Source organism: Rattus norvegicus, chromosome 15, assembly GCF_021556685.1.
Source record: "Rattus norvegicus strain SHRSP/BbbUtx chromosome 15, alternate assembly SHRSP_T2T, whole genome shotgun sequence".
Lineage (NCBI taxonomy): Eukaryota > Metazoa > Chordata > Mammalia > Rodentia > Muridae > Rattus > Rattus norvegicus.
The window spans coordinates 24092494-24119103 of NC_141548.1; the positions used below are offsets into that span (position 1 = coordinate 24092494).

Consider the following 26610-nt stretch of genomic DNA (forward strand, 5'->3'; position numbering starts at 1 on the left):
AGCGCTCTACCACTGAGCTAAATCCTCAACCCCGAGACAGCATCTTTCTATGTAGCCCTAACTGTCCTAGAACTCACTCTGTAGACCAGGCTGGCCTTGAACTCATAGATTTCCGCCTGCCTCTGCCTCCTGAGTGCTGCGAATAAAGATGTGCCCCACCACCACCTGGCTATTTTTTCTTTTTCTTTTTCTTTTTCTTTTCTTTTTTTTTTTGAAAGGTTCTAAATTTTATTACTGGACAAATTAGTTCAGACACAAGTAAATCTCTAGGTTAAAAATGTTGAAATCCATCTGGTCGGACTGATCGATGACGGCGATTCAGTAGAAATCCTCAGTCTGGCCGTAGTGTGACTCCTTACAGACCCAGCTTCGTTCTCCTCCAGTGTCTTCTCTTAGAGTTGTACCTGATTTTGTTACCAGTTTTCATCCGAATCCATTGAGGAATAGGACGATTTTGCTTTTGTTTCTTTGCCAGGAATCGCTTGATTCTGAAAGTCTTGTGAGAAGACATGGCGAGGATCTGAATCAGGCGCAGAGCGCACGATGGCGGAGGAAAGGCTCTTTTTCTTTTCTTAATGGTGCGTTTTGAGCTTTTTGGCATACAGCTTTGTAAACTGTTTTTAAAAAATTTATTCCAGTTTATAAACAGTTTATAGTTAAATAAACAGTTTATTTTTTCAGTGCTATTATAGATGTGAATATCTTCTTTTATTATTGTTCTCCTTCTGCCTCATGTACCTCTTCCTTTCCTTCTCCCACTGTTTGTGTGTGTGTGTGTGTGAGTGTGTGTGTGTTTGCATGTGTGCACGTGTGCGCATGTGTACCTATATATGTTCGAGGCTGTGGAGACCAGAGGTGGGCTTCGGCTGTTGTCTCCAACTACTCTCCATTTTATTTTTTGAGATAAGAACTTATCCAACCTGGCATTAAAACAGGATCTGTCACTTTTGGCTAGTCTTCCTGGGCAGGGGACCGCAAGGACTCACCTATGTCTGCCCTTGCAACCCTATGCTGTGTTACAGATGTGTGCTGCTGTGCATAGCTAACGTGTGTGCTGGGGATCCGGCCTTGAGTTCCCCTGCTTTCACAGAAAGCAGAGATCCACCCAGCCACCTTCCCAGCCCTGAACCGCTTTCCTTATGGCACTCTCAACTTCTTCAGTGCTGGAGAACAGAAATGTCATTCATTTTGTATTGATGGCATGCCCCGCAGCTCTGTGGAACTTGTTTTGTGGCCTTAAGAGCTCTTTACAGCATGTTTATGCCTTTTGGGGCACAAGCTGTTCTCACAGAAAAGCAGAGGTGATGTCCCTTCTTCACCCCCCTCCTTCTCTCCCTCCCTCCCTCCCTCTCTCCCTCCCTCCCTCCCTTCCCCTCTCTCTTCCCTTCTTCCTACATTTTCTCACTAGATTTCTCCAAACAAACGTTAGGTAAAAGTGAGCAGAGGAAACAATTTTTGCTTGTGCCTGGTGTTCTGTGTCCCAGCTTGAACGCCACACAGAACCGTTCCCCTTGTTCCCTTGTGGTCAAAGCATACCCAGGTTCAAAGGGAAAGGCAGATTCCTCTTCATGGAAAGAATTTTAAATAATTTAAATAATTTTCAGTTATTTTTCAAAAGCTGTCACCGGTTAGTTTCCTAGACACTAAGTATAAACTCAGAGAGGAGAGAGATGTCAGGTGAATGCTGCTGCTATTTTCTGTGAGACCTACGTGGGTTTAGCACTGTAGAGCTCATTTGGGGACTGCTCTTGAGTGATGAGGAACTCTCTGGGATGGAGTCTGGAACATGGGAGGTAGAAAATGGAGAGAGCAAATATGAACAATCCCTCAGGGGACTGTGATAGTAAAAGTAGGAGGGGCGTGTGCTCGTGTGCTCGTTGGTGTTTGATTTTAGGTTAAGGGCAAACAGCCCCGCAGGTGAATGCTGGTCCCGGCAGAAGACATCAGTGCTGTGGGGCTGATAGGAACACTTCCTGGCTGGGAGACCTTGAAGAGCAAACACCAAAGCTTAACTCCTTCCCTTCCATGTACCCCTCTGCTCTTCCAGGGTTACTCATTTTAGTGACCGGTAGCATCTGTAACCTCATTCCCAAGCCAGAAGGGCGCCACCATTTCTCACGCTCTCCTTCTTCTGCCTCCTGCCTGCTCTCATCCCTAACAGCTAAACGACTTTGCCTTGGTCTGTGATCCCTGCCTCTACCCAACAAAAATACTTTGTTTCCACACCCAGCCAAGAATGTCTCAATTTGATGTTGTTGTTTTTACGTACCAGTGTGTGGTACTGCATGGATGCTGGAGCTCTTGAAGGCGGGAAGTGTCATCTCCCCTGGAACTAAATTATAGGAAGTTGTAGGCCACTTGACATGGGTACTAAGAACTAATTCAAGTCTTGTATGTGGGTAGTACACTTTCTAAACTACTGAGTCATCTTTCCAGTCATTGATTGATTGATTGATTGATTGATTGATATATTGTATTTCAAGACAGGGTTTCTCTATGCATTCCTCTCTGTCCTGGAACACGCTAGGTAGACTAGCCTGGTCTTGAACTCATAGATCTGCCTGCCTCTGCCTCCTGAGTGCTGGGATTAAAGGCCTGTGCCACCAGCACTCGGCCCTATTTTTATCTCTTAAAGCTACTTTTGACTAAAATATATCAGTGACTTCTTTTACCAAGGGAAAAAAAAATTCCAAATCCTACCTGATCTCTTGTAGATCCTTACCTCCGTTATCCTGCAGGCTTGTCCCCTCTGTTCTCTCTCCTTCACACCACATTCCAGCTATGCAGGGACCATTTCCATGTCCTCAAGCTCAGAATGACCCATACATGCTGTTCCTTCTTTCTGGCTAACACCTAACTGTCTCTCAGGTCTGGCTTCTGTCAGTTCTGGAACGTTGTGTCCCCTGTCCTTCCCTAAGATTCCCTGCGTAAGCTCCTCTCTGCACTTAGCACTTTATGTCTCGTGTGCTTGTTTAGGCCTCGGTGTCCTAACACACTAGAGCCGCTCGGGACAGGATCTGGCTCGGTTCTCTGTTCATTCATTGCTCTGCACAGAGCCCACCATTCAACAAGTATCTGTTGAATGAGTGAGCGCATCGTAAGAAGGAGCCTTGGGAACTCTTGCAGTAATTTTAATGGAGTGATACGACCAGGTTTGCATCTTAGGAATCTGAGCATGAAGGTGGCTCAAGGTATGACACGAGGGAAAGAATTAGGACTCATGATTATTTTTATCTGCACAGAATCTTGAATTTTACCAGTGTCGAATTGGCTGTGGAGATCTATATCTATATCTAATCTATATCTATATCTATATCTATCTATTATGTATATATATATTATATATATATATATCCTGGCAGAAGAGTTTAGTGTTTGAGTGTTTGAAGTGGGGGAGTTTGAGGATGAGAAGATTAAGGCTCTAAACATTTCATCGCTGACCCTGTAATGAGTGGTCTAATTTACGAACTGCCTTATTTAAGGATAATTATCTTAAAGACACCGTGTGCTTCTGGCTTGGCAGAGGAAGTGACTGCGAACTGGGAGCGAATGTCCATTGCTTTGGCTTGAGTATGGTTTGAGTAGCTCCCAACGTGTTCAAATTTAAGCCCCCAAAGGAAGGCTTTCAACGGACAGGGACTTAATCCAACTACGATATTTAAAGGTGGGGCCTTTGGAAAGGATTAGGACTCAAGAAAGTCATCAAGATGAATCCCTCCTGGTGGAATTGTGGTGGCTTTCTAAGAGAGGTAGGAAAAAAGATCAGAGGAGACACACACACACACACACACACACACACACACACACACACACACGCCCAGCCTTATACCATGTGATGTTGTGATGTATGTGCTGACTGGATGCTCACCAAAGCCGCCATCGGATGTGAGCCCTCAGAACTTTAGAAGCTGTGGGCTAAAATATTTTTTTACCCCCTACAGGTTTATTGCAGTGACAATAACAACAACAGAAGGACTGCTGCATACACTTCCCCATTTAACTGTTGGCCCTGGTGGTCAGGTTCTGTCCTATTTGTGTCTACATTTATTTACTCGGTCTTTCCATAACCCATCTATTGATTCATCAGATACTATACTTTGACCTATCAGCTGCTTTTGGAAGAGGACAAGATACCAGAGGCCTTTGCCCTCCTGAAACTCACTTGGGTAGATAGGAGGTAAAGGGAGATAATTATCTGAAACAATTATCTGAAACTATCATAAACTAATTAAACAGCAAATGAAAAAGAGAGGTAACACCATTGTGTGTTTCATGCTATGAGGGGAACAGTTGGGGCAACTACAGTCGCAGTGGTACCAGGGAAAGCCTTTCTGAAATCACTGAGCTCTGAGTGTTTAGAGACAATGTCCTTATAAGAGACAGGGCACAGTGGTTTGCATGAAGGACAGACAGCCTGAAGACCCAAGGGAAGAAAGCACTGTGCGGTGGTAAGAACAGAGAAGAGGCCCATGTGACTGAAACCAAAGGAACAGGAAGGAACAGCGTGGCTCTGGGCGGGCTCTACAGGCTGGCCCTGAACACGGGCAGGGGTGAGTGGGAGGAGTCTCCTCTACAGTGGGAAGGCGGGAGATCAGGGGGATGATGTACTTTGCGTTACACATTAGAAGCCTGAGGGAGGGAGATATTTGGGGAAGAGAAGAGAAGCAGGTTAAGAGTTCAGTCTTAGATGTTTTACACACGAGAGGTAATGTTTAGCCTGTTTCGTTTGCTTTGTTCAATTTGTTGACAATCCAGGCACTTCATCTACGTTTGTCTTACAGGAATTCGGCAGATAGATACCATGTACAGGACTGGGTCAGGTCCCGTGAGGAAGAATAGAAATCAGATAGGTTTTCTAAGCATTAAATGCTCTGCACTGTGCCATTGGTTAAACTTATTTTTCTGTACCAAGTCTACTCTTTCCCTTTCTTTTTTTCTCTTATGGGTCTGGTATTTTGTATGTGTGTGCATGTTTGCACGTGTGTGGGCACACGAGTGTAGGAGTGAATGTGTATGGAGGCTGGACACTGATGGGGAGAACCACTGCTCACTCTTCCACTGCACTCAACGAGGCAGGGTCTCTTAGTCAATCCAGAGCTTGCCCATATGGCCAGACTACTACTCTCCCTCGTCAGATTACTGTCTCCGCCTTCCAGGGTTGGAATTGTGCCTTAACCTCTGTGCCATCTCCCCAGCATCCATTTCAAGCTGTCTAACCTGGGCTACATGATTCTGAAGCTAGGACTCAGGCAACAGCATGTATGCAGTGCCAGCTACCTCTGTGAGGCTTCCAAAAACAGAGCAATTGCAGAAGACAGGAAGGGAGAGAGGATTTCCCCCTTCTTAGTTCCGTTTCCTGTTGTCCCGGTAGAGTATCCTGACAAAAGCAACTTCATGGAGAAAGGGTTTATTTTAGTTCACAATGTGAAGTTTGTTATAGCAGAGAAGCCAAGGCTGCAGGGACTAGAAGCCCCTAGTCACATTCAGTTCAGCGTGCAGAGAAAAGGATACACGCCCGCCTACCGGCACCCACCAGCTCTCTCTCGTTTTCCCATCAGTCCAGGGTCCAGTCTATGAAATGTCCACCTCAATCAACCCAATCAAGGTACCTACGTCCCACAGACCAACCTGACCAAGAGCACATCCCACTGAGACTCTCCTCCCAGGTAGTTCAAGAGTTCATCAAATTGACAGTTAAAACCAGCCACCACCAAGTCACCCCCAGCCTCTCTGTCACCTTCACTTCTAGAAGCAGCATCAACTGGGTCTGGAGGACAGATTTTCCCATCTCCCCCTAAGAAGTCCACAATCCCCCTCACCTACCCAACCCAGCAGCAAACTTCCTTCCGGTTGGAGATGTGACCATTTCATTCCGTAGAGACATTCGTCGAACTTCTACATCCCCATAAGGGCAGCTGCTTTGTTCTCTCAGCTCGATGGCTGGTCGCTGCTTCCTGGGACTGTTCCCAGTTTCCAGATAATGGTTCCATATTCATAATCTCTGACAAGGATCATGCCTCTTGGCTGGATTTCAGTCAATGTAATTAGATGTGATCTCATAGAATCCTGAGAGAATTTACTGTGGTAGACAGAAAACTGAGACGAGATAGGGTAAACAATTAGCTCCTAACGCATAGCTATTTGGTGGGGGAATCGGAATTTGAACTGAGTTCACTTTTGTCTGAGGCATGGGCTCCTAGATGTCCCCAGCCTTTTGACTTAGTCACTCCACCTTGGCTTCTGCAAAGGTCATGCTCAAGAACCGCATAATCAGGTTACAAATAGGGATCAACACACACACACACACACACACACACACACACATACACACATACACACACACGTTGTAAGTACATTTTAGGATCCTGTGCTAAGCGGCATTCAGGATTCCCTGGGATACCTGTGACCTGGGGACAACAGGTTAAACACACCCGTGCATCTAAACACCAGCAGCCTTTCTATGATGCCCGAACTATACATACATGTTGTGCTCCAACATGAAACTGTATGCACCATTTCCAAACTCCTTTTTATAGCTTTAATTTGTAACCTCAAAATACATGTCTGGCAACACCACCACCACCACCACCACCACCACCACCACCACCACCACCACCACAAGGCTTGGTGGCTTCTAGACAAGTAATTGCAGGAGTCACCACATCCTGTACTTAGCAGAAGAGTCCCAGTGAGCATTAGCCTAACAAAGGCTTGGAAAATCTTGCAAAAAAAAATGTCTAATATGGACTGGAGCAGTCTCTCAAACTCTCTGATGAGGAATACCTCAACAATGGGGCTGCCATGGTTTACGTGTCGCATCCCCGAAGTTCCAAGTGCTGGAAGCTTGTTCTTCAACCTGACACCACTAGAGCTATGAAACCTTTCAAAGGTAGGACCTGCAGGTTGAGGGGATGGCTCAGTGGTTAGAGCAGTTGGCTTGCAAGCACAAGGACCTGAGTTCAGATCCCCAGTAACACTGTTCATGCCAGGTGGGTGCCGCAGCCTGTCTTAGAAAGCAAACATGGGGTTGAAGGAGTAGCTCGCTCACCTGAGGTGAACAGATTGGCTATTGACGGAGGAAAACTCCTGATGTCTGCCTCAGACCTCAACACATACCTGTACACACACACACACACACACACACACACACACACACACACACACAAGCATTCTTGCAACATATCATACAAACATAAACTGGGAAAGAGGAGATTTTTAAAAGATTGTTTTTTTAAAGAAAAGCAAAAAAAAATGGTGGGTCCCAACAGGAAGTCTTCAGGCCATCTGAGTTGAGGTGCTCTTGGCAAGACAGTAGGGCTCTGACCTGTTCCTTTTACTTCCTGGTCAAGAGAAAACTGTTTTTGTCCTGCTTTAAGCTTTGCTGTGAGGGGCTACCTCACCACAATCCCAAAGCCATGGAATGGAGCCGATCAGTCACGGGCAGAGATCCCCGAAACTGTGAACCAAGGCAAACCTTTCCTTCTGGGAAGTTCGTCGTGTCATATTTGTCATATTATCTGTTATAACAACAGACGTCTATAAGAAGGATCGATTGTCATTAAATCTAACAAATCTCGTTACGTGGGGAGTGGGGGGTGGGGTGGGGAGTGAGGGTGGGGAATGGGGGTTGGGGGTGGGGAGTGGGGATTGGGGGTGGGGAGTGGGGAGTGGGGATTGGGGGGTGAGGGGTGAGGGGTGGGGAGTGGGGATTGGGGGTGGGGAGTGGGGAGTGGGGAGTGAGGGAGTGGGGGTGGGGGGTGGGGGTGGGGAGTATAGACTGTTTCCGTCATATCGGAATTCAATATGTCGTGTACTTGGATCCCTAGGTTCTAAAATCATAGCTTTAAGTTTGTTCTCCTGCTTTGGAGGTCAACTATCTAGAACTACAAGCATATTTCAACTATATGGAAAAGAGTCAGGCAGTTCTTTCTCTTATCCATTCTCCCGAGACTCGGTCTTGTCACACAGAAAATTATATCGCCATCTAGCAAATCCCTGGCCGGATTACCACTGTGCATCACCAGGCCCGTGCACCCGCCACTTGCTCAGGGGCAGAAGAAGGAGTTGGTGACGTCCAGTAGGAGCAATGTCTACTTCTTTCCTTGGTGCCAACCTAAGACAAGCGCTTTCCCACTTCTCAGATCCTGACCCACATAGATCCTGCGAATAGGATTCACAGTACTTACAGTTAACCTCCTGACTGCATTTCTCCAATAGTTTATGGCACATTATGAGATGTTCCGCAGAAAAATTATAATTAATGCTTCACACATTTGTTTATTTTTAAGAAGTGTGAATCTATCTGCATTTGTGTTGGAGATTGAATCCTCGTTTGCTTGTATTTCCCGGATTTGGTTAACATTACCAGTTAATTGGTTTGAATTATAGTGTTTACAAATCTGTCAAAAAGACAGTGTGTTTAAGTCTTTGAAGGAAAAATAGAGTCAAGCCTTCTCATCTGACTCTATTCCAGGGAAAGATGCTCAGTGCTTTTCTTCATGGGCTATACAGCCGCCTTGCATGTTGACTGCCTGTTGTCTTCAACTCTCTGAGCCTGGGGCTGGAAACAGCAGAGAGGAAGGACTGAGGGGCATGCCATGTGTTACAACCTGGAGCGCCTTATGCTAAACACACCATAAAAGACAAATATTGTTCCATTCCACTTACAGAAGATGTTTGGAGTGTTTGGGTTTATGTAGGTAGGGTGCAGAATGGCAGCAACGAGGGTTAGAGCCTTGAACTCAAGAACTCAAAAGTTTGCTATGTAGCGAAGATTTCCTGCCTTTACTTCCCAAGTGCTGGATTAACGTCATGCACCACCCTATCTGGCTTATGTGGCACTGAAAATTGAACCCACGGCCTTGTGTATACTAGGGAAGCACTATTCCAACACACACACACACACACACATGCGCACACACACACACACACACACACACACACACGCATGCACACACACACACACACACACAAAGTTTTTTTCTTCTTTGAGATGATTTCACTACGTAGGTCTAGCTGGATTAGAGATTTCTATTTAGACGTGCTGGCCTGAGACTCACAGAGATCTGTTGGCCTGTGCTTCTACAGTACCGAGATAAAAGAAAAGTCCCCCGCCACCAACGAGCACACTTTTTTCTCTGTGTATGTGGCGTATGCCTATGTATGTACAGAAATCAATATTGGGGTCTCCTTCCAGGCATTTCCACCTTATGTTTCTGCCCAGAGTCTCTCTTTGACCCTAAAGCTCACAGTTGGCAAAGGCTGGCTGGCCAGGGAGACTCCCCGAGTTCCTCCTGCTTCTGCCTCTCTGGGCTGAGATTAGAAACATGCAGACTTGCACCCAACTTCTCAACGTGAGGCTTGAGATCTGAACTCAGGTCTTACTTTGTCCACTGAGCCATCTCCTCAGCCCTTTCATAATACTTGCCACGAGTAGTGTGTGTACTCATCAGTGTGCAAGTGTGTGCATTTGTTGGTGTGCCTTTATATATAGACCTGAGGTAGATGTAGAGGTCTTTTCTCAATCACTTTCATATTTGTTTCTTGAGACAAACACCATGCCCCCTCACCCTCACCTCAGCACGAACATCCCTTAACAGAGAAGAGATGCTCTCTATAGCCACAGGGGCATTGGGACAATTATTGAAAGCAAGAGCAATGCCAATCTGAGCTAGTTCTCAGCCTATGTTCCGTTTCCCACCTGTCCCCAAAATGTCTCTTTTAGCTATTTTTGCAAATCTGAATGCAATAAAAATGTACACACTGCCTATGGTTGCTATGAGCCTTTTGTCTCTTTTAATTTACTATTCTTCTAGGTCAGCTATCTTGGAGCCTGTCCCTGTTTCTGGAGTTGTCTGATTTTTCTTTGTACAGTTGCATTCAACATTAAAACAAACACAGAAAGCCACTGTGTTCTGTGTTGTGCTCTTCTCTCCATTCCTTACATATCTGTTGTTGCACACATATTCACCGTTGCACACATATCCACTAATACGCACATAACCACTATGGCACACATATCCACTGTTGCACACATATCCATTGTTGCACACATATCCACCATTGTACACATATCCACCATTATACACATATCCACCATTGCACACATATTCACCATTGCACACATATTCACCATGGCACACATATCCACCATTGCCCACATATCCACCATTCCACACATATTCACCATGGCACACATATCTTCCATTGCACACATATCCACCGTTGCACACATATACACCATTGCCCACATATCCACCATTGCACACATATCCACTATTGCACACATATCCACCATTCCACACATATTCACCATGACACACATATCTTCCATTGCACACATATCCACCATTGCCCACATATCCACCATTGCACACATATTCACCATGGCACACATATCCACTGTTGCACACATATCCACCATTGCACGCATATCCGCCATTGCACACATATCCACCGTTGCACACATATCCTCCATTGCACACATATCCGCCATTGCACACATATCCGCCATTGCACACATATCCACCATGGCACACATATCCACTGTTGCACACATATCCACCATTGCACACATATCCGCCATTGCGCACATATCCGCCATTGCACACATATCCACTGTTGCACACATATCCTCCATTGCACACATATCCGCCATTGCACACATATCCACTGTTGCACACATATCCTCCATTGCACACATATCCGCCATTGCACACATATTCACCATGGCACAAATATCCACTGTTGCACACATATCCTCCATTGCACACATATACACTAATGCACACATATTTCTGATAGAGAAAGACACAAATCTTTAGCTCCTCTTAACTCCATCTTCTTTCAAGTAGTCATGATTAATGACAGTATTTTAGGCACCACTTTAAGAAATATAGATATACTGAGGACTTTATTAGTCATAATGACAACAAGGTTGGATTATTACCAATAAAGCTGGGGTTCAGGGTGGGAAATGTCTTAGGGCCACAGAGCTGGTAAGTAATGGGTCTGGGCTCCGAGATGGGATTCCCAGTCTTAAGCTGACGTTCTCTCTTCTTTAAATTTTTTCATTAGCCTACCGAAAATTAAACTCGTTATAGCATTTTTCAAGAATATGTTTTGGTTGTTTCTTTTCTTCCCGTCTTCCTGCCCTGCCCCTGTTTCTCTTGGGTTTCCTCTCCATCCCTCATTCCTTTCCATTTTCATGGTACAAGTGACAGTTGTATCTTTCTGGGACCAGCTCACCTTACTCAATACGATCCTTTTCGGTTACAGCAATTATTTCTGTAAATTCCATAGCTTCAGTTTTCTTGACGACTGAATAGCATCCCTTGTGCATATATGCCATGCTTTCCTTACCCAGGCACCAGCTGAGGGAAAGATAGGGTGGCTCCATTCCCATGCATTTGTGAACAGAACAGCAGAAAACATGGGCATGTGGGTATCTCTGTGGCAGGATAAGCTCGGGAACAGGGGATCTGGGTGGCATGCCAGTCAGTTACCCTTTTGCTACTTCGAAGGACCCCGGTCTGGTTTCCATTGTCATTGCATTAGTAAGCACCCTACCAACAGTGGATACGTGACCTGCGTACTCCACAAACTCTCCAGTCAGTCGACTGTTTCCTTCTTCACAGCCATTCTGCCGGGGTGAGACGGAATCTCACACTGCTTTTGAATTTGCCTGACACAGATGGAACGACGGCTTCTTTGGAAATGTTCAACCTCCTTACCCATTAGAGCTGACTTTCCTAATCACACAAAAAATAGAATTATAGAATAGATTTCGGAGGAATAAATTTTCCAGGCCATTTGTATACCACTGGCCTATTCCTTTTGAATCTCTTACTAGAAAGAATTCTAAGTGCTGAAAAGTTGGAAGAGTTAAATGGCAAATACAACCCATTCCTATACTCAATATTTTGGCTGTATTATTATTATTATTATTATTATTTTGTATATATGAAGTGAGTACTTGGCTGCACCTTTTCACACGTTAATTTACCTCTCTGTTCCTCTAGGAGTTCATCAATCTGTTGTATTTGGAAACACTGTTCTCAAATATAACTTACTTTTGAAGACAGGTGTATTGAGGTGGACGTTTGATAGTTTACTGACCCATGATTCTATTCTGTTCTTGCTATTTCAAATGACACCGAATGTCAATCTTGTACTTTAATACTGTTTGTCTTACACTAATAGTGTTTTTTACTTTAGTAGGGTAGAGTTCTAAAAATTGTATTACCAGGAAATCCAAAAAGGGATACTCCTCACTTAGATGCCACGGGGCTGCTTGCCACTGAAATTCAGTAGCAATGTGGAGGAGGGCCTCCTCTCTCCTTGTTTTACCTATTACTGCCAAAGTAAAACTTAAAACACACAAACGCAGAGTCCTCCAGATACCATATGGATACAAACAATATATATATATATATATATATATATGTATATATATCCACCTCTTGCTGGATTCATCAATGGTTAAAATTTTGTCCATCTCGGCTAAAGCAATTAATTCCAGTAACGCTGGCTCAGGCTCAGGAGGAAACATCCACAGTGCTTTCTTCATTTCCTGGCAGAAGGCCTGTCTTTCTGGACTTTCTCAACTCTGAAGCTTGCCTCGATGTAACCCACTTGATACTGCACATACTGTGCGTGCGGACGTGTACACCACCCCCCCACACACACATACATGTATATCACAAGTATATTATCTCAGGCTTTCAGTTAGAGAGTCAAAAGATCAATGTGTCTCCTACCTTCTTTGATCCTCCCTCTTTGACAGTGTAGTGTCCTATATTTAATAAGCGCCCCTCGTTGAACGAAAGAGCAGATTTATTGAAGAGAAGCTCAAAGAAACAGAAAATGCTCGAGTTCTAGTCTTTCTATGCCAACCTGAAGAATCTGAAATGTAAATGTTGTCTGAACTGTCAAGGAAGCTAAGAGCTGAGGTAGGAAGCCTGGGTAGATGGTAGGACAAGACTAAATGAAGGAGCCTGAGAGGCTCCCTATCAGTTCCTGGGATGTGCAGGCCTGAGATTTACAGTCCAGTGCTCCCTTCTCTGTGGTGCTAGGAATCCAACTCAGGGCCTTCCAGCTGTGGGACAGCGCTCTACATGAGCATTACCAGCATAGTTCTTAAGGAATCTTCTAACTTGGGGCAGCAGTTGTAAGCTCATGCAGTATTTTGTTCTCATTTTTAAGCTTCTTGTAGAAAAGAGAGAGACAAGACAATAATCATCAGAAATGCCACACATTTCTTTTTAGGGAAAATAATCACACTTTAGGGTAATATCGTACATTCTCATATGCCATGTATATATAAAATGAACATCGAATACCTATATTTTCTTAGCATGTTAAATAATTACATACTTTGAGGAATGTAGATTTTACTTATATATTTCTTCGTATAGTAAATACTCCTATATCATATAAGCTTCCATATTGGATGAAGATTGCCATCTGTCTTTAGTGTTCCTTCTTGAGGACCTGGCACAGAATAAGTATCCATACATACTTATTGAATGGTTGAAAGAAAAGCATGATGACCATATATCTTTATGCAGAGTTTTGCAAATGTTTCCCAGCCCACGAAATAAACAGCTCTAATGCTTCTATAAGTCTATGTGATGTGTATATCCCCCCTCTTGCCCCGTTGTGCATCTTATATTTTTCTCAACCTTATTTTTAAAGACAGGGTCTTTCTCTGACCCTGCAGCACACTGTCTAGGCTAGGCGGTCGACCGGCAGGCCTCGGTAACCAGTCGGGGCACTGTGCAGTCAAACTTGCAAAAGGCGCTTTATTTACTGGGCTGTGTGGTAATTTATCTTACTTCTAGAAGTTTCATTGAAATAACATAAACATAGGGTTCTCCGGGATACCTGTAATTAAAAAAAATACTTAGAAAGGCAACTGACCTTTTTGGAATCGATAATCTTTCAAACACACCCGAACATTTGAGTTGTTGTCCAGGGATATTATTTGCTAAGCAAACATCAGGAGAAGCAAAAAAATGCAAAATCATGCTGAACAGCAAGACTTCAATGATGATCTAAGTATGACACTGGTTCCTAGGTTAAAGACTGCCTTCAGAACCACGCTTCTCCCGTAGGTGGCACTATTTTCTTTCATCGCTGTGTTTGCAACTTAACTCTCTGGACTTAACCGTCTGGACCCCCTGGTTTACTAGCCCTATTTTTGTAGCAGACGACAATAGTTACGTTATCGGTGTATCATTGGTTTTCTTTAACAATAACAGCAACAATCCATTGGGGGACATCTAAAACCCTTGGCTGAGTTAGCACCGCGTGGTCCCATCTCTCATTGGCTTCCCTATTTTCTGGCAGAAGTACTACCAAGGAGTAGCTGACATGCTAGGGTGGAGGGTGGGGGACTCTACAAAACTGTCCTGCTTCTATGATAATAAAATAAATCAGAAATCAAACTCTGACTCCGGGATTAGTGTTTCCTAAATAGAGCAAGCTAGTCATCAAATTTTGCAGATACCTCCTCTGGGTGGTTAATAGTGAACTTTTAAAAATTCACACACTCAGTTGTGATGGAAACATTGGCAAAACATTGTGCCACCCTACAAGCCCTTTCAATACCCTAAGAGATGGGAGGTGTTGTTACACTGGCAGGACCTACACGGGGCAGAAATGAAATCTGAGCACTGGGGTACGAAAGGTTTGGAAATCCAGATGCAAGTGTGGGAGCTGAAAGATGGCGGAATAAGGCCTTGGATACTTTACCTTAAAAACTGTGCTAGCTAGAGCATGGCAGGCAGGCCCGCGTTTGTTTTTCCAGCACTCCTTAACAAATTCAAGTTCGAAGGCTCGGCCTTTCTCCCTGAAAACAGGACGGATTTTGGCCGAGTTCCTTTGTGAATGCTTACATTAGAGGGTGCAGAGAGGTTTAGGCTTTGGGGTATTTTTAGCCAACCCCCTTCTTTTGGGAAATTGACCCATGCATGCATTTTGTAGTAGGAGACCTAGAGCTGCCAGCCGCAAATCCCTGCCCAGCCTCCGGCCCCGCCCTTTCCAGGCACAGGTGAAAGCTGCGTCCCCCGAACTCCGCGGTGCTGACAGGTGGTCTCGCCACGCCTCCCCGTCGCCCAGGGCGCCTGGGGCCACAGCTCCCGGCCACCAGCCACAGCCGCGCGCCAAGCATAGCTTGAGATCAGGCTCCCGAAGTCCGCCTCCTCTTCCCGGGAAAGCGAGGCCGGAGGCGGGTGCCCGTGACTGCAAAAGCAAAGGGCATCCGGCGCCCGACTTGGGCCGAGGGTGGTCCACCAGGCGCTGCTTGCTTTTCCTGGACAAGGGCCTCGTGGAGTCCTACGACCAGGCACGTCCAGCCCTGCGCTGTGCCCTTCGCCGCCCTCTGCCACTTCCCGGGTCCCATCCCCCAGGAACCCATCCAAGCCCCCAGAGACAGTGACTCCGGGTGTTTACGGTCTACACCAGTCAGCCACCCACGGGTCCCAGACCAAAGGGTCACTGGACCTGGCGAGCCACATTCCCAAGGGCGAGCGGCGGGTGGCAGCACCGTTCCCGCTCCGGTCCAGCTCGGTTGGGATTCACTCCTGTCCCATCTCCGGCGGCTCCAGTGCCCTGGCCGCTGTAGAACACGCGGGTGGCAGCCGGGAGGAATTCGCCCGGACCCCTCCCCTTCCCCAAACTTCTGTGTTTCGCTACGCAGATCTTCCAATCTGTGCTCTTCCGCTCCTCCCACTTGGCTCCCTCCTCCTCTATGGTCCGGGCTTAGGAATCCGTCCCTCCCCCCAGCCCGCCGCCCGCCGGGCCCGGGGATCCTCCCCCCGACTCCCCCGCGTGCCGCCGCCGCCGCCCGGGTTCCTCTCCCCCCGCTCGGGCGCTCCCTGCCAAGCCCATGATGTAATGGTGTATGTTAATCAGTAGCATGTGGGGAGCTCCGGGCGGCTCAGTCCTTCGCGAGCCGACACTGGAGGCAGCAGCGGCGGCAGCGATAGCGCCCCGAACCCGCAGCGCTGCCCTCTCCGCGCGCCGCCAGCCCCGACGGCATGGCCGGCACCCCGCGCTCGGAGCGCCCTCAACCCCGTTGATTGCTGCTACGGCCCCGGACCCGTGCGCAGGGCCCCAAACCGCAGGGATGAACTGCGTGGAGGTGAGTGTCCCTTTTGCTTCCCCGGGAGAGGCACCCAGCGGTCCCTCCGACCCTTTCCGGGAGGCTTCGCTTTTCTACCCAGAAGTTCTGGGTGGCAGATGCTGGACGCGAGCGGCTCCAAGAGAGCCGAGCGGTTAGTCTCTCCTCGCCGCGCCACGGGAGCTGTATGGGACCATGGAACCCCTAAACCTAACTTTTCTTCTCTGAGGTCCTTGGGGGGCGTGTGCCGAAGGGAGGGACCTGCTTTTCCCTCGGGGACCGCCCTGCCACCTGGGAAAGCCGTGCTACCGGCTCCCGCGGTCTCCGCGTAAGGCGTGCGCCCCCAACCGCATCGCCTTGGGCCTGGGACCGGAGGGCGAGGACACTCGGGCCCGCAGGCGGCGGCGGGGACCGGGGCAGGATGCCTAAATCACACGCGCGCACACGCACATCTGATCGCCGTGGGCTAAGCAGGCCCAGGGAAACCTCCCGGGTGGGCTGGCGCAGCTCTGGGGAGTGAGGGCTCCGACTGAGCCGCGCCGAGCTTTGGGTAGGGAGAGTTTATTTTTGTCTCGAGCTGTCGCTGCGGCTGCTCACGGCCTAAATCCAGAGGGGAGCCTGGCGGCTGAGATGCTGGCTGTTGCTGTAGATGGAGCTGCAGCCGTACGGCTGCTTCTCCGGGAGGAGGAGGAGGAGGAGGGAGGAGGGAGGAGGGAGGGAGGGAAGGAATAGGAGGAGGGATGGGGAGGAGGAGGAGGAGGAGGAGGGGGAGGAGGAGGAGGAGGAGGAGGAGGAGGAGGAGGAGGAGGAGGAGGAGGAGGAGGAGGAGGAGGAGGAGGCGGCGGCGGCTGGAACCCTGGTTGCCTCTGTCACCGCCTCTGCTTTGCATTAGCCCCCACCCCACCCCCGCGCCCCTTCGCAGCCGCATTGCAAGTTTTCAGCGCGGGGAGGATCTGTTGCTGGTGCTGGCGTTCGCAGACACAGCCCCAGAGGCCACTCCGGGTGGGGCGTGCAGGGAGCACTTGCGGGTCACAGCCGCAGCAACAGGAAGCCGCGGGGTCTCCTCCCGCACCTGGGAAGGAAGCTGTGGCAATAGCTCAGCTCGCGCATCCGAGTGTGGAGGGGCCGGCTGGAATTTAGGGGACTTCCCTTCGCGGGACACCCCCCCCAGCCTCGGCTCCCACACACCCCCTACCGAGCTCCCGCTCACGCCCGGATCCCCCTAGACGCTCTCGTCTAGGTCTCTCGTGCCGAGGTCTCACTGCAGCTCTTTCTGTCCTTTCAGTAGTGATCGCCGCTTGGGAATGCGGGTGTGAAGGGTCCGAGCTGCCGCCCAGCGGGGAGGAGACCCCAGGACGCCGGAAATCACCATCCTGAAGCTACGAGAAAAGGGGAAAGAGCGTTCTTCATTCAGTTTTGTGCCTTGTGAGGGATTTACATTTTTAATCGCTAATTTTTTAAAAAAAAATATATCTCCATGCTACTGTCTGTCATCGTCTCTGGAGAATCAACCAGAACCACCGGAACGTAACTGAACCGATAGGGAGAGGAGAGCGAGGCAGGAGCAGAGTCAGTACCTGCAGCGCCCGGGCACCGGAGACCTTGGAACCCGAACGCGTCTCGGGAGGCCGCGGGGCTGCGGCTCCGCCAAACTTTGGGGCGGGCAGGAGCGCCAAGGGGCTTCGTAGACGGAGGGCGGCCCCCTAACCATGATGTTTCGCGACCAGGTCGGGGTGCTGGCGGGCTGGTTTAAGGGCTGGAACGAGTGCGAGCAGACTGTTGCGCTGCTGTCGCTGCTCAAGCGCGTAAGCCAGACCCAGGCCCGCTTCCTTCAGCTCTGCCTGGAGCACTCGCTGGCCGACTGCGCCGAGCTGCACGTCCTGGAAGGAGAGGCCAACAGCCCGGGTAAGTGCGCGGCCGTGGATCCCCGCGGCTCCCCGGGAATCCAGTCTCCCCGCCTCCCGCCCGAGCTCCGCCCCCCCCACCCCGCCTCCACTCCGCGGGGACCTGGTCCTCACTGGCCTCCGGGCTCTTGAGCATCTGCCTCGAACCCGGTCCCTCTTCACTTCCCCTGTCCGCTTTGGGGGTTTTGACCATTGTGAACTCCTTGGTCCATTCCGTGTGGTAGCTACCGTAGCATGAATGATTGATTTTTCTCTCCTGCGCTTTCCTTGGAAATAAGTAAGTCAGGTCACGTAGAGTCTGGATTTTCTGCCACCACCACCCCCCCCTCCCGCTTCTTTCGGGTAACGTGGCTCGTTGTGTTCAGCAATACACCAGGAAGCACAGGACTGCCTCTTCAGTCGCCAAGCTCAGACAGGCTGTAAGAATACCTGAAAAATGCGATTCTATTATTCATTCTCCTTCAACCCCCCCACGGATAGCACTGCTTTAGAGGTTTGTCTTCTGAATAATACGTAGGTGACGCTATAGGCTGTCAAAATGACATTTGCAGCATGCCTGTGATGTGGCTACACTTACTGGTCATGACGTTATCCGCATTGATAAGAGATCTTGTGGGAAGACCAGGCGTGGATTGGGCTCCGCGGCGTGTGGCTTTTGTTAGGAAACTTTAAGGAAGGGAACAGCATTGTTTATTAGTAACCCTTTGGCAATTCACAGTCAAAGCAACCATTACAGAAAGTAAATACAGTCGGAACACCCAGTGGTTTGACTTCTGCCTTTCTGGGTGGTAAAGGGAGGCCGGAGATGGGGGGCGGAGGGGTGACGTGGGAGAACCTGGCGATTTGTTGCGGGGGAGGCAGGGAAATTCTTTGGTTCCTGCTGGTGCAGGAGGGTGAACAGAGCCCCCAGTGTTTATGCAGAGTAAAGAAAGCAGGGTCCTCTTCCAGCTGTTCTATGTTAGCTGCGAGTCTGGATTGCCATTTGTTGACAAGGTCCAGTCCAGGCCAGTGGGGACTGAAGGCTGCAATGACTGAGCCTTCAGGACAGCAGAGAAGGGCCTGTGGCTTCCTCATTCTTCCAGCCTGATACAGCGCTTACGATGCCGAACACACTAGAATGAGATGTTTCCTTATATAGACTCCTAGGGTGGAAGTGGAACTAGAAAATCCTGCAGGCCTTTTCCTAACTGCGTCCAAAGGATCCTGAACTGCCAAGTATGGAGGGTCATTCCGAGGGGACTCCACTGAGCCCCAGCCTGGCAGCCCAGCCCAGTTACTCAGAAGGGCACAGTAGCTGGGCCCCCTTGCTGAAGCTTGAGTGCCACATTTATAAATAGCTGAGCCAGCCTCCTTCCTCTGGGTGCAGAAACATGACTGGTGGGGGGACGGATGATCTGCTCGCCTTGCCTCTGTCCTTAATGTCAGAGCACAGCTTTCCACCTGCTTAAACTTGCTTCCTTGGATTTGACAAACAGGATTATGTAAACTTTTCCTTTTGCAGAGTGCAGAGGATCCTAGTACAGTCACTTATGTCCGATGCTTGGCTTCGGGAAGCTCAGGGACCGGTTAAACTAACAATAATTTGTCTTTATGTTACTCAGATGTTGGTCTGACATTTCTTCCCTTTGAGTAGTGGAGAGGATTTTTCTCCCCAAGAAAGTAGCTGTCAAGTCAGTAGGCAAAGCAATTAAATGTACGATAGAGAAATAAGGGCCTTCATTCAGGCACCTTATAACTTAACAAACAAAGAGAATTAAAATTATGTCTGCTTTTGAGGCACATTTCATAATTTTTCTCTTTTAAACTTAATGGGGTTGGGGATTTAGCTCAGTGGTAGAGCGCTTGCCTAGGAAGCACAAGGCCCTGGGTTTGGTCCCCAGCTCCAGAAAAAAAGAACCAAAAAAAAAAAAAAAAACAAAAAAACAAAAACAAAAAAAACAAAAAATAAAAACTTAAAAACATTGTGCAAAACATCTACCAATTTGTGCTGCTAAATGATATAGAAATATAAAATACGAAACCGTTGCGTATGATAGGAACCATTTTCCAGCTTATGGGTTCATCTTTCCACCTAAATATTTCACCTACCTAGAGACCCTTTGCCCTTGATTTGCTGTGAGGCAGTGTGTAGAGGGAGGCGAGTGATGGTTTCCAATCAGACGGTGGAGGATAGAAAGTATCCAGAGGTGTCAAAGCAAACCTGTTGCACTTCTCTTCTCTGCACTTAGCCAGGGACCAGGAAGCAGAGGTAAAAGAATCTGGTTAGCAGCCAGAGAAGATGGTATAAAATAGGTAGAAAACGTTGGCTTTCTCGAAACACACCATTTTTCTAGGTACAACTCTTTTTTCTTTCTTTCCCTAACGTAGGACCTCTTTTAGCCTAGCCGAGCCTCAAACTTGCTGTGTTAGGCACCTTTAACTTCTAATCTTCCTAAGGACTAGGAGTAGAGGTTCCTGCTATCACACTGGCTTATGTGGTGCTGGGGATGGAACTCAGGGCCTTGTGTGTGTGAGGTGAGCACTCTGTCGAACTGAATTACATCCCCAAGTGCATACAACCTTTAAATTTTTTACACACTAATCCATGTCATCACATATTTAGAAGCGGTTGCAAAACTTCTCTAGCCGTCAGTGAGAAGTGACTCCAAAGACAGACAGAAAGGAAAGACAGAACAATGATATCTCTAGATATAGCCCTGAAGCCTTGGGATTACTAAGGCAAGCACCCTTTACCAACTCTCTCGTTTTCCCCGCACAATCATATAAAGCAGTGGTTGCTGTCTACAGTGTAAGCAGCTAAATATCACAAGGTACCTTTTAAAAAAATATTCCTTAAGAAGACAAGAAAATGTTCAGCGTACGTGAGGAATGTTTACAGCCGAGGTAATTAACCTCCAATCTGTTCTGGTGTGCTTCAATGATTCGGTTAGCTAGGCTGGGCCGAGTGACTCATTCATTGAGTGGCTCAGATTTCCCAGATCCTAGTTGTCCTGTGTTGTTTCTTTTGTAATCAACAATTAAAACACACACACACACACACACACACACACACACACACACACACACAGTTCTTTTAGTGCTTGGAGGTTTTAAAACTCTGTCGATGAGACTCAAATTTGTATCTGAGGCTCTTTTATTTTTTATTCTCATGAGAAAAATTTCCCATGCACTGACTTTGAATAGGCTGCACGTTGAACGTGGTTCCTTGAAGATCTGTGGGTATCTTCTGTTCTAGCTTCTCATCCCCTTAGCCTTATTAAGAATCTAGTGATTCACAGGTTCAGTCTTTACCTTAGGTTCAAGGCCACCAGAGATCCAAAGGAAGTAGCTGACTTGGTTTCTACGGTAGCTCTGCTGTGGAATGCCCCTGAAGGTCTAAAGGCTTGAATTCCAGAGTCTGGTGGGAGCCTTCAAAGAGAGGACAGTGGGGCCTGCCCCTTCTTCTCCTTGGCGCTCTGCCCTTCGCTTTGCCGTGATGTATCACCATGGGCCCAAGGCAACAAGACCAACTAACTGTGGACCGAAACCTCCCACTCTATGAGGCAGAACAAACCCTTTCTCTTTGTAAATTGATCACTGCTGTCATTGTGTGTTGCAGTTACAGAAAGCTGACTAGCGTAGTTCCCGTGTATTTGTGTGACTGTTTTGACCTTTTCACAGCAGACTTAGTCAAGGATGGGCGGTCACGTCCTCTCTTTAAGTAACAGCTTGTTTTCGGGACTCTTGGGCCCAATGTGAACTAGTTCAGGTTCACACAGAGGCTCCTCTTCCTTGGTAGGGTCGGCTTCTGGGACTATCCAGGTACTTCAATATTAACGTAATGACAAAAGTGGAATTCCACAAATTCACTCGAAGTTTTGGGGAAAAAAAGTCACGTCACACTGCTCCTGACTTTTTGTCATTTGCATTATGTTTGTTGGTGAAAAGCAGATGGTAAGTCAAGATCTACAAGCTAACCCATAAAGACACTTTTTAAAAAATTATTTAATGTATGAGTGAATGTTTTGCTGCATATACATCTGCCTGCCTGAAGGGGCATCGGATCTCCCGATAGATGGTTGTGAGCCACCATGTGTGGTTGCTGGGAATTGAACTCAGGACCTCTGGAAGAGCAACCGGTGCTCTTAACCGCTGAGCCATCTATCCAGCCCTCATAAAGACTTTTATTCACAAATTGCACATATTCTGAGGGGATACACTATGCACATATTATGGGTGCTTGTATAAGTTAATGTCTAAAAGAAAAATTGTTGCATGCCTCTAATCAAACAAGAGAGATGTTGGGGTCATAGGAAGTGGCGGTGCTTGAGATGAGACTGGCTGGCAGTAGGAGGGCATTGGTGTACCTGCTCACATTGGTCGGTGAAGATGCTGGTTCTGTGGGTTTCCACAGTGTGGCTATGCTGTTTTCTCTCCCCTCTTGACTTCTTCTATCACAAATGGAGTAAAAGGAGAACAGCAGAGGAGGTTTTCTTGATAATATATTCGTTACAGTTTTTCTGTTCATTTATTCATTCAACAAACACTTTACAACTGCCTGCCATTTTTCTGGCCCAATGTTATGCAGTGGGGATACAGAGATAACCCTCTGCATTCCAGTGCCTGGCCCATGATAGATATTTTCAGTGCTGAGTGAATAACTAGTTCACCAAACGTGCTGGAGCATAGGTATAGTCAGAAAACATATGGAGAGGCATGCTGGGGGCGGCGTGAATACAGCAGCAAGTGGTTCCGGCAAGGTGGAGAGGAATTCACTGAGCTGGACCTGGATGGAGCTGGATCTTGAATGGCAAATATGGTCGGCATAAAGACAATTATAATGAGAAGGCAAAACAACACTTCCACAGCAGAGAGGATAGCACGCGTGCGACTGTTCTGGTGAGGCAGTGCATGTAGAGTGGCTGAGTTCAAAGATGTGCAAGTTAAAAACAGAAATGGTATGTGTGCTTGGCGTGTCCAGCCAAGGGGGGACTTAGAATTCATTCTGCAGAGGTGACTAAAAGCCGTCGTGGATTCAGGGGCAGGGGGATGCTGGGAAGAAAGAGGGAAGGGAATGGGTGTTAGGAAGGATGTGTATGGTACAAGTACCATAGACTGCATGATGTGTTTGATGTGTCTGTGTGTCTTGTGTGGATGTGTGGTATGTGCAACATGCATGGTGTGTAGGCATGTGTGAGTAGTGTGATGTGTGGATTTGTATGTAGAATGGTCAGGGTAGTGTGTGTGTGTTATGTATATGTAATGTAGTATATGGACAAGTGACATTTTGGGGTATGGTATCATGGTGTAGCTGGTGTATTTAGTATGTGGCATATTGGTAGTATGGTATATATGTGATAAATATGACTGGTCTGTGCTATGTGTATGGCTCATATATGATGTGTGTTCTCTGTGTGTGTGTGTTATGTATGGTGCAGGGTGTAAATGGTGTGGCATTTAAGTCTGTATGTATGGTATGGGTAGTATAGGGTGTATGGTGGATGTATGTTGTACATATGTGAGTTCTGTGATGTGTGGTTGTATGAATGGCATGTAGGAATGTGGATATATATGTATATACACACACTATGGGTGTGAGTAGTGGGTCTGTGGGTATGCTAAAGTATGGATAGTGCAAGGCGTATGTAGGATGTATGTATGGTATGTGGATGTCAGTGTGGTGCTATGTGGCTATATGTGCATGGCATAGGTAGTATGATATGTGCAAGACGTGGGTATGATAGTGTGGGATGTGGGCATGTGTGTGGTCAGGGTTGTGCTTGTCTTTCTGTGTTGTTAGACTTGTGGGGAGAAGATGACCTGGAATACATGCTCTTCCCCCTAGAGACGGAAGTGTGGAAGAGAGGCAACTTGGTGCTGGCAGTTTCCATTGGTGCCATTGCTTGGGGCAGTGTGGGTGCTGTCGGCACCAGTGTGAAGGGAAGAAAGAAGGACTGAGAGAGAAAGAATAGAAAGATATTGTCTCTGAGCTTGTTCATCCATATCCACAGGCAGGTAGACATTATAGAGCATTCTTGGAGTGCGGATTTGAGATCTGTCAGACAGGACGACTAAGTCAATTTCCGAGCTTCAGTTTTTCTCGTGATGATGGTGATAAACCTCATTGTTCATTGTCTAGAAGTCCCTGGTTAATGACCCAACAAAGCTCTGTTTTATCCTTCAGGTTTGAACTTGTCTTTCATTATAGGGGAAAACTGGCACCGTACTGTTTTCCTCAATGAAGACCTTTGCATTTAAAAATTATCAAGGAGATGTTGGAGCCAACTGGAAAAGATTTCACTGTCATGAACGACCTTTTTAGCTTGGTTATTCAAAAAATTGCAACCCCCAACTTAATTTTTCCAAGTAAATGGTCAAGTTTTTTTCTTTAGTTGGTATGTGAGAAGAATTCATTAGGTTGAGCGACTATACAGACAGAGCTTCTATAAATACACAGTTCAGGTAGGACATTGACACACACTATCTTTGAGTTGGCCTGGAATAGACCAGCAAGTTACAACTGCTACATTTGTAGCCAGTGCTAAGACTCAACACCCTGTGCTGTGAATGACTTGAATTTGGTTGTTTACTGTGGGGGATCACTGGTGTCAGCTACTAGAATATGTTAGAGTCCACCCCATCAAAGCAGATACAGGACAGACTTCCCAGCAGTCAAGTTGGCTTGTTTGTATCTCCATAAAATCAAGAGAAGACGAACTGAAGGCTGGGAGGGCTGAGAAGCCACTGAAAGTTCCCAGAGTCCTGCAGAGGTGTCATTCCGAGGAGAAAGGGTAGGACCGAGGAGAAAGGGTAGGACCAAGAAGAGGAGGCAGAAGGTGGTCACTTATCTGCCAAGTGCCCATGTCACTTCATTTGCCCAGCAAAATGGGGAGCTCAGAACCTCATGTTTTGTTTGTTTGTTTGTTTTTTGTTTGTTTGTTTGTTTGTGTTTTATACAATCACTTCCTGAGTTTTTAGCCTGGTCCTGCCCTTTCATCCCTCATAATGATTTCTCCTGAGACCTGGCTGAACTCACTCTCCACTTACAGATTAAGATGCCGAATCAGGCATCTATCTCTTCTGGAAGCTGCCCCGGGGCAGAATTCTCCCAATGAAAGCAGAACTTTGAGAACTAGAGCGAGTGCTCTCTCTTAGTATGCCGGTCAAGATTCAGGCTCTGTCCTGAAGCCTGCAGTCTCAGAGCCAATGCAGAGTGCCCAGAAACTGACTTGCTCTTGGACTTCTTAGATCTCAGAAGCCAGTCCATGGGTTTTGTTCACTCTCCAAGTAACATACAATACAGTTTTACCATTCCAGTCTACCGGGTAAAGCCTAAATGATTCTTTGGCTTCTCCTGTACACTAGATATTACCATTTGGATGGTACCGAGACATGAACGCACTGTAATAAACTGTGGGGCCAGGGTTCATCGGGACATGCAAATTCTCCACCTACTGAAGAGCTGGGTGCTTTGCCAAGAAGTGGAGCCGTGGTAGTAATTTATCTCAAGGAGCTCCTACTCAACTTGCTGATGGAAAACAAACACAAATGCAACAGTTACACCATATACAGCTGCTCTGTGCTATGATTCGAGCGGCAGAACCAGACCAGACTTGACTGAAGGGGCAAGAGCTGGGTGCTTGGCATAGCGTAAGAAGATGAATGTGGATGGCGGTGGCTTGAGTCTAGCATTTGGAGGACGTGCCTTAATGTTCACGAGACACCGGCCTCTCTTATTATGTGTGATGCCAATTTCACTAGGGAACTCGCACATAGGAAGGGAGACTCCCTGTATGTGCCACATAGGGGGCAGGCATCACAGCCATTAATGGGTGACCGTAACAGAGAGGGAGTGGGTATGAGACAGATTGGGAATGGGTTCTGGGTCAATCCAGGCAGTCATTGTTCCAAAGATATTTACATGTAGGAGAACAAAACGAAACATCTGATCCTCTAGTACGTCTTCGCCTCTCCAATGGTCCATGAAAGTCTGACATGTTAATAGACCTCTTGGTTCCTCCCAGTGCAGCGCTCTTACAGGGAACATTGTTCAGGACCTCACGTAAAGCACCAGCTTCTGAAACATTGATTGGAAAAGATAAAGTAGTTTACCCTTGTCTCTCCCCAAGTTTCATGTACAGACAAATTTATTCTGGGGTCTTGACACAGACCCTCTGATTAAGGGTGTCATGGTGGAGCCAGACCCTTGTTTGTCCTGAGTTCCCCCGGCCATGTGGGTGCTGGATGTCTGTGGATCTGGCTTTGAGCAGAGGGAACGCAGGATCAGAGAGGTGATGTGATGCTGAGGCGATGGGACGTGGTGCCGTTCAAGCTGTGGGCGTGCCTCACGATATTTTAGTTTGCGAGCGTAAACTTACCCTGGAGTTTATGGAAAAGGGCTGCCCTTGTGCTAATGAACGTCTGAATGGAGGCTAATGGTGGTTCTCCCAGACTGCTAGGTGGCACATTGGTTGGCAGTCATGAGCAGCTGGTCTGGGACTAGGATTGGACTCTCCTAGACCCAGTTCTCATTTCACCCTCTCCACTTCCGCCCAGTGTCATTCGGCCTGCTAGAGTCTTCATTCAAGTTTGCTTTGTACACAG

The 26610-nt window shown here is 47.4% G+C and overlaps 1 protein-coding gene, 2 long non-coding RNA genes and 1 pseudogene across 11 annotated transcripts in view; 1 reads left to right on the forward strand and 3 right to left on the reverse strand.

Moving 5' to 3' along the window:
* Rpl39-ps11 (ribosomal protein L39, pseudogene 11) lies at positions 211 to 558 on the reverse strand (annotated as a pseudogene).
* On the reverse strand, positions 10894 to 11335 carry LOC102548367 (uncharacterized). Its single transcript, XR_015638728.1, has 2 exons — positions 11248 to 11335; positions 10894 to 11077 (listed from the first exon to the last, which is right to left on the reverse strand). It is a non-coding gene; the product is annotated as an uncharacterized LOC102548367 (long non-coding RNA).
* Positions 11336 to 15942: 4607 nt separating this feature from the next.
* The window catches only part of Samd4a (sterile alpha motif domain containing 4A), a 217594-nt gene continuing 206926 nt past the window's right edge, over positions 15943 to 26610 (forward strand). For 4 of the 8 annotated variants that reach the window (XM_087585546.1, XM_087585550.1, XM_087585548.1 and 1 more), the window contains exons 1-2: positions 15943 to 16144; positions 17409 to 18028. In XM_087585546.1, the coding sequence (XP_087441672.1) occupies positions 17833 to 18028 (196 nt within the window). In that variant the 5' untranslated portion in view covers positions 15943 to 16144; positions 17409 to 17832. The remainder of the gene's footprint in view (positions 16145 to 17408; positions 18029 to 26610) is intronic. The other 4 variants (XM_087585547.1, XM_087585551.1, XM_087585549.1 and 1 more) reach the window with 1 other exon arrangement.
* Positions 16669 to 18030, reverse strand: LOC148000905 (uncharacterized). 2 transcript variants are annotated; one of them, XR_015638708.1, is made up of 3 exons: positions 17701 to 18030; positions 17319 to 17502; positions 16669 to 17195 (listed from the first exon to the last, which is right to left on the reverse strand). It is a non-coding gene; the product is annotated as an uncharacterized LOC148000905 (long non-coding RNA). The 2 variants fall into 2 exon arrangements; XR_015638707.1 differs by having other exon boundaries at positions 16669 to 17207.